This window comes from Hydra vulgaris, chromosome 02 (genome assembly GCF_038396675.1).
Source record: "Hydra vulgaris chromosome 02, alternate assembly HydraT2T_AEP".
NCBI classification, from domain to species: domain Eukaryota; kingdom Metazoa; phylum Cnidaria; class Hydrozoa; order Anthoathecata; family Hydridae; genus Hydra; species Hydra vulgaris.
The window spans coordinates 60,805,667-60,820,623 of NC_088921.1; the positions used below are offsets into that span (position 1 = coordinate 60,805,667).

General features: G+C 27.7%; 1 protein-coding gene across 1 annotated transcript in view; it reads right to left on the bottom strand.

Annotated features, from left to right (window-relative positions):
* Positions 1 to 14,957, bottom strand: part of LOC100203539 (myotubularin-related protein 13) — a 95,095-nt gene that overhangs the window by 17,914 nt on the left and 62,224 nt on the right. Inside the window, exons 16-20 of the mRNA XM_065791595.1 lie at positions 12,067 to 12,246; positions 11,886 to 11,956; positions 11,393 to 11,648; positions 10,720 to 10,850; positions 1,527 to 1,881 (exon numbers count right to left, since the gene is read on the bottom strand). Coding sequence (XP_065647667.1) covers positions 1,527 to 1,881; positions 10,720 to 10,850; positions 11,393 to 11,648; positions 11,886 to 11,956; positions 12,067 to 12,246 — 993 coding nt within the window. The remainder of the gene's footprint in view (positions 1 to 1,526; positions 1,882 to 10,719; positions 10,851 to 11,392; positions 11,649 to 11,885; positions 11,957 to 12,066; positions 12,247 to 14,957) is intronic.

Here is a 14,957-nt window from a genome sequence, read left to right on the forward strand (position 1 = left end):
ACTGGCAGTAGGGTATATATATATATATATATATATATATATATATATATATATATATATATATATATATATATATATATATATATATATATATATATATATATATGTATATATATATATATATATATATATATATATATATATATATATATAATTTTTGTCAGACCAATTTAAAAAAATTTGACCAAATTTTTCAAAGGCTTAAGAATGTTTTATTCTTGCAAAACCTGTTCCTTTGTCAAACGGGTATATAACAACATTTTTACTTTCTCTAAAAGCCTTTTTTTTTTTTTTAATTTTTTTTTGTTAGATTATTTTTTTTTTGTTCTCTTAAAAAGTTTTTTTTTATTTTTCTATTTGTATTCTAACTTTAATGCAAGTTAAGAAGGTGAAACAAAAATGCAGGTAAACACGCTAGTGCATCAACATCTGAAAAGCATTATCTATTATTTTATTATTGTTATATTATATGAAAAACATTATCAATATTCATTAAGTCTTCATAAAACTTGGGAGATTAAGAAAAACATGAGGAGAGGGAGAGGGGACAAGATATATAAAAATACATCTAGGTTTTAGGGAATGGCACAATTTTAAACTCAATTTTTTAAATTCAAAAAAAAAAAAAAATGAAACTATTCAACAACTGACATCAATAAAAATATTAACAATAAAAAATTTTAATATTAACAAGCTGATAATGCTGGTTATTATCCAAATTCTTTTAATCCAAATATTAATCCAATTATCATTTATAAAATAATAATTAAAAAAATATATTAGTATTAAGAAAAACTGTATTTCTTGATGTTTTTTAAATTATATATATAAAAAAATAATATATATGTAAAAATAAATTTATAAAATACATTACCATTATATTGTAATAAACTAAAAGAAAAATTACTTTTTGATGGCGCCTTTATGTGTTTTATGATTGAGTCAGCAATTATCTATCATATATTATCATTTCATATCAATTACCATATCATTTCATATCAATTTCATATCATATCATTTCATATCAATTATCATATATTTACAAATCAAAAGAAGATTAAAAAGAACAACCTAATAGAGTGAGTTCCATTATCTAATACACACACTTACATAAAACAAAACAAAGGTTGATCTAAACACTCAGTAAATCACTTATGTCCAATTTAAAAAAAAAATGTTAGCATGCCTGTACTTAGATTTAATCTCACTTTAAGAATTTAAGAGGCTGACATTTCTGAACAAAAGAATTTCTTTACTTTTTGTAATGTTTTTATAATAATTAATGCACAAATTACAGCAAATTACAGAAACTTGTAGGTTTTTAACTGCACACTGTTTGATTACTTTCCACATAATATTATATAACAGGTTAGCATTCTTATTAAGCCAGCTATAGTTTTTTGCCATATTATATATATATATATTTAATTTATTTACTATTTTATGCACTATTAAAACAAAAATAAACAATTGAATATAGGTCAGTCAAATGTGATTAAAAAAATAAAATGCTAACTAAAAAATACCTCTATTTTCTTGTTCAAATAATACTTGTTTCATATCATCATTATCTTCATCATCTGCATTTACTGCTTGGTACTTGCGCGCTGTTGTATCACCTGTTTGAGCAAGTTTAGTCTTCCCTTTCTTTGAATTAATGCTAACAATATTTTTAACAGTAACAAGTGTATTTATGGATTTATTAGCTTTACGTATAGAATGTTGCCTTTGTGAAAGGGTTCGCTGAAGCGTAGGTTTTTCTTTTAAGTTAAAAGCAAATGTGCTGTATACAGTTGTCGGCCACCTCGCTTTTACAAGAGATTTTCTTAGATTTTCGATCACATCTGGGAACACCTCTTCATCAAATGCCAGTTTCAGAACCTAATGAACCAAACATTAATGGAAACTAATCAATCCTTGGAATTAGAAAAAAACAATAAATTGCCGCCTTCAAACTGTTAGAGGTTGGCATCAGGTCAGCAAGAACAATTTGACACAAAGGGGTTACCATAAAACATAGAAACATGGCTGGCGATTTTTTGAGGACCTCATACACTTTTAGGTTGGTAGTTAGATCAGCATTACTGAATGCTGACCCTAAATCTGAGGGCTGATATATATATATATATATATATATACATATATATACATATATATACATATATATATATATATATATATATATATATATATATATATATATATATATATATATATATATATATATATATATATATACAACCACTGGTGATAAAAATTTGGCACAATCTTTGATAAGCTAAAACTTATTGAATTTTTAGTTATCCAGTCTTAATTTTTTAGTTATTTTGTTTATAAAGTGTTACTTATCTTTTACTGAAAGTTTTGTTTACTTAGATTAATTAATAAAAAAGTTATCCAAAAATGAAGTCGACTACATTAATTGAACAAGTGGGAACATCGATTGCCTGAAAGGTCTTTTGAACAACCGGTCTGGAACTTCAACAAGAAAAATTGCAAATAAATTCAAGTGTGATCATTCCTACATTGTAAAAATAATAAAAAACAAAACAAACACTTGTTATTTTAAGAAAAAACAAATCCCTGATCGCACTGAGAAACAGTTAAAGCAGTTGCAACTGAAGTGTGGAAGAATTTGTCGCAAATTCAGAAACCGCGACTTTGTCATTGACGATGAGTCTTATTTTACATTTAAACATACAAATAAAAATTTGAATGTTGGATTTTACTCAGATGACACAAAAAATGCACCAAAAAATGTAAAATATAACCACAAAAGCAAATTTGTAAAAAAAATTCTTGTGTGGATTACCATATCCCCTCGTGGAATCTTGAAACCATTTATTGTTCCTGCGAGACTGGCAATTAACCAAACAGTGTACAAAAATGATTGCATCATGAAACGATTGACTCCTTTTATCAACAAACATCACAGTGATGGTAATTATGTATTCTGGCCTGACTTGGCCTCTTCACATTATGCTAGAAGTGTGACCAATTACCTCGATGAGAAAAATATCCGCTATGTAACAAAATTTGATAATCCAGCATGTGTCCCAGAATTACAACCAATTGAAGATTTCTGGTCAATCCTTAAAGGCTACGTGTATGAAAACAATTGGGAAGCTGAAAGTGAAGATCAGCTGCAAAAAAAATCCATTCTTGTTTAAAAAAAATTGATAAAAATCTTGTACAAGGCATGTGTGAACATGTATACAAAAAAGTTGATGCCGTATGTCGTAATGGGGAGAAATCATTATTGCAGTCCGGAAAATAAAAAACTAATATATTGTTTAATATTCTGTAAAATATTTTTTGATCATTAAACTTTTAGTTGTACTATTACTGTTTGTGTTTATTTTGTGCCAAATTTTTGTCACCAGGTGTTATATATATATATATATATATATATATATATATATATATATATATATATATATATATATATATATATATATATATATATATATATATATATATATATTAGAATTTAAAATAAAACATTCATTTTGCTGTTCTTGATGTAATTATTTTATTTAGAGTTTAAAAAAGAAAATTTAAATTAAACCTTCGTTATGTTGGTTTTTTTAAATTATTTCATTTAGAATTTAAATAAAACATTTGTCTTTCTGCTCTTATTTTAATTATTTTGTTTTATATTTATTTTTTGCTGTTTTTAATTATTTTATAATTATAACATAGTTTTTATACATAACATAAAAGAATTTAAAAAAATCTTGGAGATTTTATTATTGCTAGACTTTTTAAAAATATATTTTTTTAAAAGATTTTTTTGGATTTTTTTTATTAATTTGCTAAAGTGATGCAATGTTGGTCATCAATACCAAATTGAAACTTTGTGATAAAGCTTGGAATTGCTTTATCAAAAATGTTCAACAAAATTCACCTGATAACTGCTCAAATAAAGCCAAACAAAATATGCACCATTGAACAATTTTGTCAAAAAGAGAATAACAAGACCTCCTCCTTTATGTCATCAATGTAGGCTCCACATTTTTAAAAATAAAACCGTGCATCAATATAATCATAGCCATTTTTTCTTTGAAATAACCAGCAGTATATAAAATAGAAAGTAATGATTCTGCTTGAAATTAAACTTACTCCTCAAATTCTGGTAAGTTATTAAAAGTTTTACATTCCTGCTCATTGAAACTTCAAAGACAAATATAACAGGAATGAGCATTTGGATTCTAACCCCAAATAACACTATCTTTTTAAAGGATGAATGATTTGAATGTGCAGCAATTGCTTTATCACAGAAAACTCAGAAACAAATGCCAACTTTCTCTCGATTAATTTTGGTGAGATAAAAAATTTTATACAATTATCTAAGCTAAAAGATAGCCAGATTACAACTAATAAAGTTTTAAATCACTTAATTTTGCTATATGCTTATTACCATCAAACTCAAAAACTAATTCCTTATTTTTGTCAGTTAACAATTATTACAAATAAACTGAATAACATGAACATAATCAAAAAAAAAAAAAAAAAAAAATTGTTTTAATTATCTGCACAACAAAGTTTTTCTTCAATTAAAGGGTAAACAGATTATTTAAGGGGTAAACAGATTCTATCTAAAGACCAGCTTTGCACCCCATCTTTATCTATTAGACTGGCACAGGTGTATTTATAATATATTGTTTCCAATTTAGGATGTTAAATGACAGATCTTTCTGACTCAATATATGGGCTTTAGTTGTGTCTCTATTTTTATGACTAGGCAACACATTCTATTATCTCCTAATAAGGATAAAGCTCTAAAACTCAGTTTTATGGTTCTGAGGCCGGCTGGTATTCAGGATTCCAAACTATGAGGTAGCTCTCAGAGAGGCTGATTCCATCAACAGCTGCAAAATATCAAAGTACTAATAGTGTAATGTTGCACATGAACAGTGTCCCTGTTCGTACTTTTGGTGTGCATTGTTAAAGCCACATTTGAAGCTTTATGTTACTTATTACATAACTATTAATAAGCCTTAGGGTTTATTAATAGTAATGAGGTAATTGTGTGGACAAATATATAGTGTGCTGAGTACTAAACTGTGTTTTGATAATGAACCCACAATTAAAAAACACAAAAAACTATCGTCATCACCAAGTTCTCGAAATCTATCATTCTCTAATAGTTGTGCTCTCCAAAGTAACTTTTCTGCTGTTGAATCTCATCTCTTGCAAAGTTCACCAGACCTACTTGCTCATTGTGAGACTACTTTGAGTTTAGCTGTCTTATCTTGTGGTCATACTGTTGATGGTTATCTTCCTTTAATTCATAAAAACTCCAATAGTCACATGCCTGATGTAAGCATTTACATTCGTAAGAATTCACCAATTTGTTAAGAAACTAGGTTTGAATCCAGAGACTATTCTTTTATGTGCTTTTGTTTAGCACCACTTCACTCAATCACCTTTCTCTTTGTTCTTCATCGCTCTTCTTCATCTCAAGACTGCACTCTTTTCGATGTTATTCTTGATCAAATTGACCAAGCCTTTTTACTTTTTATCCATCAGCCAATATTGTTGTTGATCTAAATCTTTTACCTTCTCTACTTGATTTATGTCTTGTTTCTGATTCTAGTCAGTGCTCAGTTTCTCCACATTCAAGGTGCTTCTGATCACGGTTTGATCTCTCTAAAACTATTATCTCATTCTTCTTCATCATCAGAATCTCCCTATCATTGTACCTCTTACAACTACTTTAAAGCTGACTAGGACTTTTTCACCATGGAGAAGACGCGATGGCTCTTGGGTAGAAATCTTTCGTCTTCCTGCTGACAAATGTGCTTCTTACACAACTTCATGGATTCAGACTGGCATGGAATCTTTTATTGCCTTGCGACAATTCTAGGTCAAGCATCACTCTTCTCCATGGTTTTCCTCACATTGTGCTGCTGCAATTTCCAATCGAAACCGTTACTTCCATATCTATGAGCAAAACAATTCTCCAGAAAACAGACATCTGTTTATTACTGCTAGAAACCATTGTAAAAAGGTTTCGTCTAACCCCAAAGCCCACTATTCTCAGATCATGAAATCTCGTATTTCATCACAAAAATTAGGCCCTCATGACTTCTGGAGTATCTTTAACAGTATCAATAATGACGGCAAATCTGTAATTCCACCTCTCTTGTATGGTTCAGATTTGGTTACCTCCCTAAAGACAAAGCTGAATTGTTTGCGAAGAACTTCACATCTATATCATCTCTTGATTAGTTGTTATTAGAACTTCTTATCTATATCTTGATTAGAACTTCTCATCTATATTATCTCTTGATTAGTTGACTAGTTGCGTTCTACCTGAGTTAGTTGTCAAACAGGTTGATCAATTACTTGACATTCGTATCACTTTAGCTTCTGTATCTAAAGTAATTTCCTGCTTAGACTCTTCTACAGCTTGTGGTCTGGACAACATACCTGTTATAGTCTTGCAGAAGTGTTCTCTGGAGCTGTTGTCCATACTTTCAAAACTATTTAACAAGTACTTATCATAGTCTTGTTTTCCTGCCTGCTGGTAAGCGGCATTTGTTATCCCTATTTTCAAAAATTCTGGATAGCCAGAATTTTTGAAAATAGGGATGACAGATGCTGCTTTCCAGCAGGCTGGAAAACAAGACTCTGATAAGCACTTGTTAAATAACATTTAATTTTGTCTTGATATGAAGCTAACACTCTCTGATTGCATGGAGGGGATATTTAAGTCTGAAAAAAATCATACCTCTGCCACAGCATGGGGCTCTCAGTGGCTGGCAATCTTTAACTCAGATAAAACTCAGCTAAAACAATTAGTCTAAAAAAATTTAATTGTTACCGCAACAATTTTACCGCAAAAAAATTTAATTGTTACCGCAAGCTACCGCTTAATTACCGCAAGCTACCGCTTAATTACCGCAAGCTACCGCTTAATTACCGCAAGCTACCGCAATAATTGTTACCGCAAAAAAATTTAATTGTTACCGCAAGCTAATTGTTACTGCAACAGTCTAAATCTTCTTATATTTATGAATGGTAATGTATTCAACATGTCATGTACCCTTTGTCTTCTAGGATTGACTCTTACTTCTGATCTTTCTTTAAAACCATATAAATCTCAAATCTGTCCTTGTTCGGAATACTGTTGCCATATCTGGAGCGAATCTTCCAATAATGCCCTATCTCTTTTAGACAAGGTGCAAAAATACATTGTAATCATAGTTGGACCAGCACTTGCAGCCAACTTTCAACCATTGTCAGATTGTCATAATGTTGCTTCTCTTTCATTTTTCTATAAATACTATAATAGTTGCTACTCTAATGAGCTAGCCTCGCTTGTGCCATCTACTAAAATTCGTTCTTGTGTTACTCATCATTCAAGTCTCATTTTTTTACTATGACTGTTATTAAGTGCTCTAAAAATTCTTATTTGTCTAGTTTTTTCCTCGAACTTCAGTATAACATTGTTATCTTGCTTTATAAACTTCATCTTTTCTCTTCCAGTAACTTCCAACTTTAATAGTGGTTGCTTCCAGCCTTGTTGGAAGTAAAGATATTTCAAAAAAATCATCGCAAAACAAAAAGTAATTCACCAGTAAACCTATCAATATATATACCGTGTAATTCTAGCCATATAAATCGACCTTCAATCAAAAGATATAGTATCATGCTGACCTGGTTTTGGCTGAACAAGGCCTGTTCTTTACCATTTTTAGCATACATAAGCTAAAAAACATACTTGAGCTAAAAATGAACTTATTAATCTATTTTCTTTTTATGTTTTAATAATTTTTTAATTAGTCTTGTACCAATTTTTAATCTGTCTGATTTGATTATTCTTTATTGATTAATATAATTCTAAAAATGATTTAATTTCTTATTGTATATGCTTTTAAATTTCTGGCCATAGTTAAATTTTTTATAAGGTCTTTCTCTTGATTAACATCATTTTCTTTAAATTCAACCTCTTTAATCTTATTCTTTATCAACATCAATTAATTCTCATTATTGATAAATATCTAAGTTATCTACAATCTTTCAATCATACCTAAGCATATTTGAAAGACCCTAATTTTGTGGAATTTCTACATCAAGGTCTTAATTATCATGAATGTAAAAAAACGTCTGATCGAAATCAAGTTAGATTTACTAGTGGTATTTGTACTACCAAAAAACTGAACATCCCCACATATTATGCTGAAATAAGAAGTGGCCAAGCCAATCTTAAAAAGCATAAAAAAATGAAAAACTTGAAGAAATTAAAGAAGCTGCTATCAAACAATGCATACAGCAAATAAAGAGTAAAAATAATGCCTTTTTTCCAAAAAACATCTTTTTGTAAAATATTGAATTTATTTTGCTTTATTTTTTAGATGCAAAAATACAGTTAGGAGTTGGGAAGTTCTCATCCAATGCAGTTAAGTAGTTGGAGATTGACATAGTCAAAATGTCTTAGATTACCAGGTCTATAAGTCTATTCACTCTAGTAGATGAATCTTGCCTTTCAGTAATAGTAGAGCATTTTAATCCTTAAGTAAATGTAATACTCAATAATTTATTGTTAATAACTTACCATTTATGATTTAGGCTCTGAAGGAAATGATCCATAAGTATGCCTTGTTGAATGCCATGCTCAAGAATGTCATTGTTCACAATGGGACAGCAAATTGAGACATGCTGTGTTACTACTCAAGGACAAAACAAAATAAAACTCAATGTTGTGTGTAGAACACATACTAAACACTAGCCTATTTTATACTAGCATTGAAGTGTAAGAGATGAATAATGTATTGCCACAGAACCATCTAGAAGACTTAAAAAGTCTACTATAGCTAGTCAACTTAAAAAACTAAAAAAGAGTGTATATTGCTTAGTGTAAACTATATAAGATCATTGCTTCTGTCAGCTCCATTTAGAATTAACTGCGGTATGCTTGAGTCAATCGTAAAACTTAAAGATGCGTTGGTTTCAGAAATTTTGAGGGTGATTATTTAATTATAACTATTGAAATTTTAAACAAGATCTTATAGATCTACTCTATATTATTATATAATGATTTATAATCTTAAATTTAAAAAATAAATGAAAGGAATTTTAATCTAATCAAAGGAATCATTATTTGATAATGATACCCAAGCAGTAGCTGACAGACAGCTACCTGTGTGTGCCGTCATTAGCCTTAGTCTAAATATATATCTAAAGACATGAACGAATGCTTGCTATGCTTTTCAGTATTAATATATTTTAATAATATTTTGCTTACTTTAGTTTTCAAAATACAGAATTTATATTTGCAAACAAAAAAGAAAATAAATCTTTGCAATATACATGTTCTTTATAACCAGCCAAATCCATTTTTCTATCAAACGATTAGAAAAATTGTTAAGTTTTTTAGACTTTCTATTTCATAGAAGATTTTGCTAGCAGTCTCTTCGCGTTAAAGAGTGAAGAAATTAGGCTTTTGACTTTGATTAAATACACTTTTAACTTTGATTAAATACACATTAAAAAAACTTGATTAACATCAAAAGCTGCAATTATTTGTTATGCAAACAAAGATCGTCACTTGGTGACTCATCTCAAAAATTTAAAAAGTTATTTCCTAACCAAATAAGTTCAAAAAATGCTTACTTGTTCAAGGAAAATTAATTTTTCTCAATATATGTATATACAAATTTTGTATATGCATACAAATAAAAAATTTGTATATATTTGAAATAAAATAACAAATGTTGATATGTTATTTAAACATAGTTGTGGTTGGCACTCTTTTTTCACCATGAAACTGGGAAATATATTTTAAACTTCCTGTTTCCGGGATCAAAAAATGATGGGAATTGATACCCTCTACTGTTATTTGTTATGTCAAAGCCATATCAATTTCAAAAATGAGAAACATTTTGTGGAATATTTTTATCCAGGGTCGGGAAAATATATTTTCTATTTATACTTTAGCTTGAATTTATTTGAGTTTGGAAAATAAATTATAAAAAGATAATTTAGATCCAAAAAATAAAAAAACGATATTATTAAAAAAATTCAATCCAAATAACTTGAATTACTAGAGAAAAAAAATAACAAACTAATTAAAATCCTACTAAAAAAAGAAAGAAAAAAAAAGTAAAGAAAGTATATAAAATGAAATAAGGTGTTTGTCAAACAAAAATAATACTTTTGTGACACATTCTCAAATAAAAATAAGCAGTGGCTTCACTACATATCAACTGAAAGTTAAAGTTTTGGCAGGCAGTGTATTTGCATAACAGAGATCTATTACATATATCGACTGATTTAATTAGAGATTGGCATTGTAGATGTACATATGTTGAATAAATTAATTAGAGATTGGCATAGTAGACGTACATGTATAGAATAAATTAATTAGACATTGGCATTGAAGATGTACACATATCGACTAAATTAATTAGAGATTGGCACAGTAGATGTGCATATATCTACTGATTTATTACATTACAATGTAATAAATCAGTAGATATATGCACATCTACTGTAAGAGAGTTAAACTACATCATAGGCATAATGAAATGTACATGACAACAATAAAATTAATCTATTTCATTTTCTTTTATTTTCATATAAAATTTTAAGCATTATTTAAAAAAAACAAGTACCCACAAATGCAGAAAATAAATTAAAAATAAATTTTTATAACTTATAATAACTTTTAATCATAAATAGAAAAATTTAATTTATATAAAAAATAAAAACCTGAAAAGTAATTGAACGAATTTGCAGATAGCTGTCGTAGTTTTGATTTGCAATATTAAACATTCCATTAACTTTTTTTTCTTTTATTAATGCACCAATTGGGAAAGATCGAGTTACTGTCATTTCTGAGGCTACAAATTATATTTAAAAAAAAAGGAAGTAAAAAGAAAAAATTTTGACCAAAGAACAATTGAACCTGTCATTTTGAAAAGGACACAAGTCCATTTATTAAAACTTTTCAAAATCAACAAAAACATGATTTTTATTAAAATAACCTGTACGCTGCTAAAAATGACAGGTTCAATTTTTCAAAATGAACAACTGTCCTAATCTAAGTTTTTTTTTAAAAGAAAAATTCGACAGCCTTTTCAATCTTCTAACTTTTTGGAATGATGAACTTAAAAAGAAAAAAATGTATACTTGATATTACAATAAAATAGAGACAATAATCATATTTGGAAATGATAATTAAAAAAAACTGAATTTAATTGTTTAAAACATAATAAATAAAAAATGTATATCCTCTTAATCTCAAAGATAAACAGCTGAAATCAATTAATAGATAACAACTAACGATCAAAAAAAATAATAATGTTAATTTTAATTACTTTGAATAGATCATTCTACAATTTCTCTTATTTTCTTATTTATTTATTAATTGAATTTTACTTACCGAATTGGTCTAATGGAGTTCCTTTGAAAATTACACGATAGTTTGTCAAAAAAAGAGCTCCATCAGCAGGCAACAGACATGGACCACCATTGTCAGCACCAATATTCATTTCTCTATCATCTTCTATTTTTTCAACAACTGTTTGTTTATTGGTATCTCGTACACCCAATTCACGACCATCAGCAATAAGTAAGCATCGAATACCGTCAAATTGGAGGTTTTCACCAACCAGTAGTGTAGGTTTCATAATTTTTGCCTTAAATGTGACAATGTATATAAAACAATTGGGTTATCAACCAATTTTTTAATGTTATAATTAACTATAATAAAACAACATTATGATCATCATGATCATGATCATAATCATCATGATCATCATCACAATCACGATCATTATCAATATCATCGTCATCAAAATCATGATCATTATAGTATAGTTAATATAATTGCATTATCATGGTCTTCGTCATTATTATCAAAATTTTTTGCAAACCTTTTGCATAGGAGCATCTTTTGTCTCCCTATAAACTTCTTCAAGTGACTCAATATGCATGCCAACAAGCACTAAAAATAAATGAAAAAAAAAACAAAAAACCTTACTATTTAATACATAATAAAATTCATAAAATCACCCAACAACAAACTTAAACAGTTCTAAACTTTAATTCTTATACTTGGTATATTTGTTTGCAGACTCTTTAAATGTGCCGCAGTGACACCAGCTTCAATACAAACACGTTCCACAAACCGAAGGATAAACTTTGAAGTTGTATCTTTAACACTTTCGCCAAAATCCATTATATCCGTCCAATCATTTGCACTTGCAATACTGCCACTCTCCATTATGCTTCCACCTAGTAATAGTAATAATTAAAATTAAATATTAAATAATAATTAAACTTTAATTTAAAATTTAAAATTATTACAAAAAAAAATTTTTTTTTTTTAAATTATTAACTTTATTTATATTTTAAATTTTTTAAATATAAAAATGTTGTATTTTTACAACAAAAACGCATAATAGCATAATAACATAAACATCAAGAACAACAAGTAGGCAAATAGTTTATACTCAAGGCTTGGGATAAAGTGGATGTGATCGCTCCTGTCAAATATTCAAAACTTCCAGGCATGATAAGCAATGGTTGTTTAACTTAAAATCAGAGTATAAAATCACGCTTGTTCAAGAGTTTAAGAGGGAGAAAATGATCATTTGTTTAATTGATTTCTTATAAAATATCTATAATACAATATCTATAATAAAAATTTTTAGTTTAAGATAAAACTAGTTTAATTTAACAGTAAAATTATGTCTTTGTTTAATTAACAAAGCACTGATATAAACGTGTTTTTCTGATTTGTAGGAAAATAATGAATGAACAGTTTGAATTCATTACAATTAATTTTTAGAATTGAATGTTAACTATTTTAACCAAGTGCACATGGAAACACATTTTGAATAGAAACATGTGCAAATGAAATGCGAACAGAAAATTAAAATTAAAAAATTTTTTTAAATTTGTAAAAATGCCAAATAAACTTTATTTAATTTATTGTTTGTAATATTCCACGCTTATAATAAAATAAAATAAGTATTTATAAAATAAATTTTTTAAATTTGTTTTATTTATATAGTATGGGTTTTTTATTAAGTATCATTTATCTTAAATTAAATGGCAATGAAATAGAAGACATGACTGACAAAGTAGCAGAATTCAGTTTCAAAAAAGAAAAAAGATCACAGACCATTGACAACAGTTGTGGTGAAAATCAATTATTAAAATTATAACAGTTTTGAAAAAGAATTTAAAAATTAAATTTCTGCATTAAAATTATCTCTAAAATTTTTAATGATAAAATAAACATAAAATTAAACATGAACTTTTTTAAAAAATTTATTTTTATACAATTAAAAAAAATCCCAAGAAATATGAAAACTGTTAATTGTTTTTTAATTAAGTTAACAGTGTAATATTAAATATACAGTCTCTGATCAAATTATTAGCCCGTGTTGCTATTTTTGTAATTTTTCTCATTCTAGTCGTAAAATTTGATTTTTTCTTCAAAAATACAAAAACAAATTTTTTATTTATATAAAATATAATTATTTTCTAACATAAAATACACAAAGTTTTGATAAGAATATGTTTATTAAGAGAAGTTCTAAATATTTTGTTGATCCTCCCTTATTTTTAATCACTGCATGTAGGCGATTTGGCATACTATAGAGACAATTTAAAGCCATTTCTTTCAAATGTGCATTATGGTTCCAATGCCAAGTAACTTTTTTAATCAATTGGGTCTTATTTGTGACCTTTTCGGTAAATATTTCTCTCTTTAATAACTCATATATATTTTCTATAGGGTTTAAATCCAGGGAGTTCCCTGGCCAATCCAATAGTGGAATTTTTTGAGAAGCTAATAATTTTTTAATGGATTTTGCTGTGTGGCATGGGGCTCCATCTTGCGAAAATATATTTTTTTGCTTATTTGGAAACCACTTCTTCAATTAAGGTAAAAGACAAGTTTCAATAACTTTTTTGCATTGATCCAGTTTTAATATCATATCTACAATGAACAGTCAACCAAGACCTTTCCTGCTGATAACCGACCAAAACATGACTTTAGAAGGATATTTAATTGTTTGAATTATACAATCTTCATGAAATTATTTTATTGACAGTGCTTTTGACATATTGAGCCTTTTGAATCATAATTGGTAGACTCATCCTTGAAGCATACCTTAAAAAAACAAAATAAAAATGATCACAGAATACAAAGACTGAAATATTAGGAAAAAAACTTCTAAACCTTGAATTATAATGACTTACCATTTTCCAGTCATTAACAGTGAAACTACAATACTTCTTCGCCCAATCCAGGCGTTTTTTTCTCTGTGCTTTGATTAATTTTGGCTTTTGTGCTGGCCTTCTACATCTAATTCCCAATCCATGCAAATTTCGTCAAACAGTGATTGTCACTACATTTATTTCCATCTCATTTAACTTGCTGGTTATTGCAGAACATGTTGCAAATCTATTTTCTTTTAGTATTTTTACTAGCATTCTCTCATTCCTGGGTGTTATTTTCTTTTTTCGACCGCATTTGTCTTGTCTCCGAACACATAATGGGAGGCCATTTTTCAATTTGTCTTGGATTCGTTTTACACTGCGTCTTGATATATCACATTTTCTTGATATTTAACTTATTGAGGAATGCTTGTAAGTCAAAAAATATTGAATAAATGCTTTTTTTTCAGAACTAATGTCTTCTTTTTTTACCATTTTGTAATTTAGAGCTTTCAAACAATTTATTTTTACTGAAACTATTTTAAGAAATAAAAATTGGTTTTTATAGAAAAATACACAATAAAATATTGAAATAATTGCTTAAAAATTGCTCCAAAGTGTATTATAATACAAATCTTATGTAACTAAATAACAATGGTTAAAAAAAACACTTAAAGAAAACATATGAAATCCGTACGGATGACAAAAATGAATTTTATGAATTAAACAGGTGTCACTTATGACCTTGAAATTGTTGCCACCCTAAATATAATTTT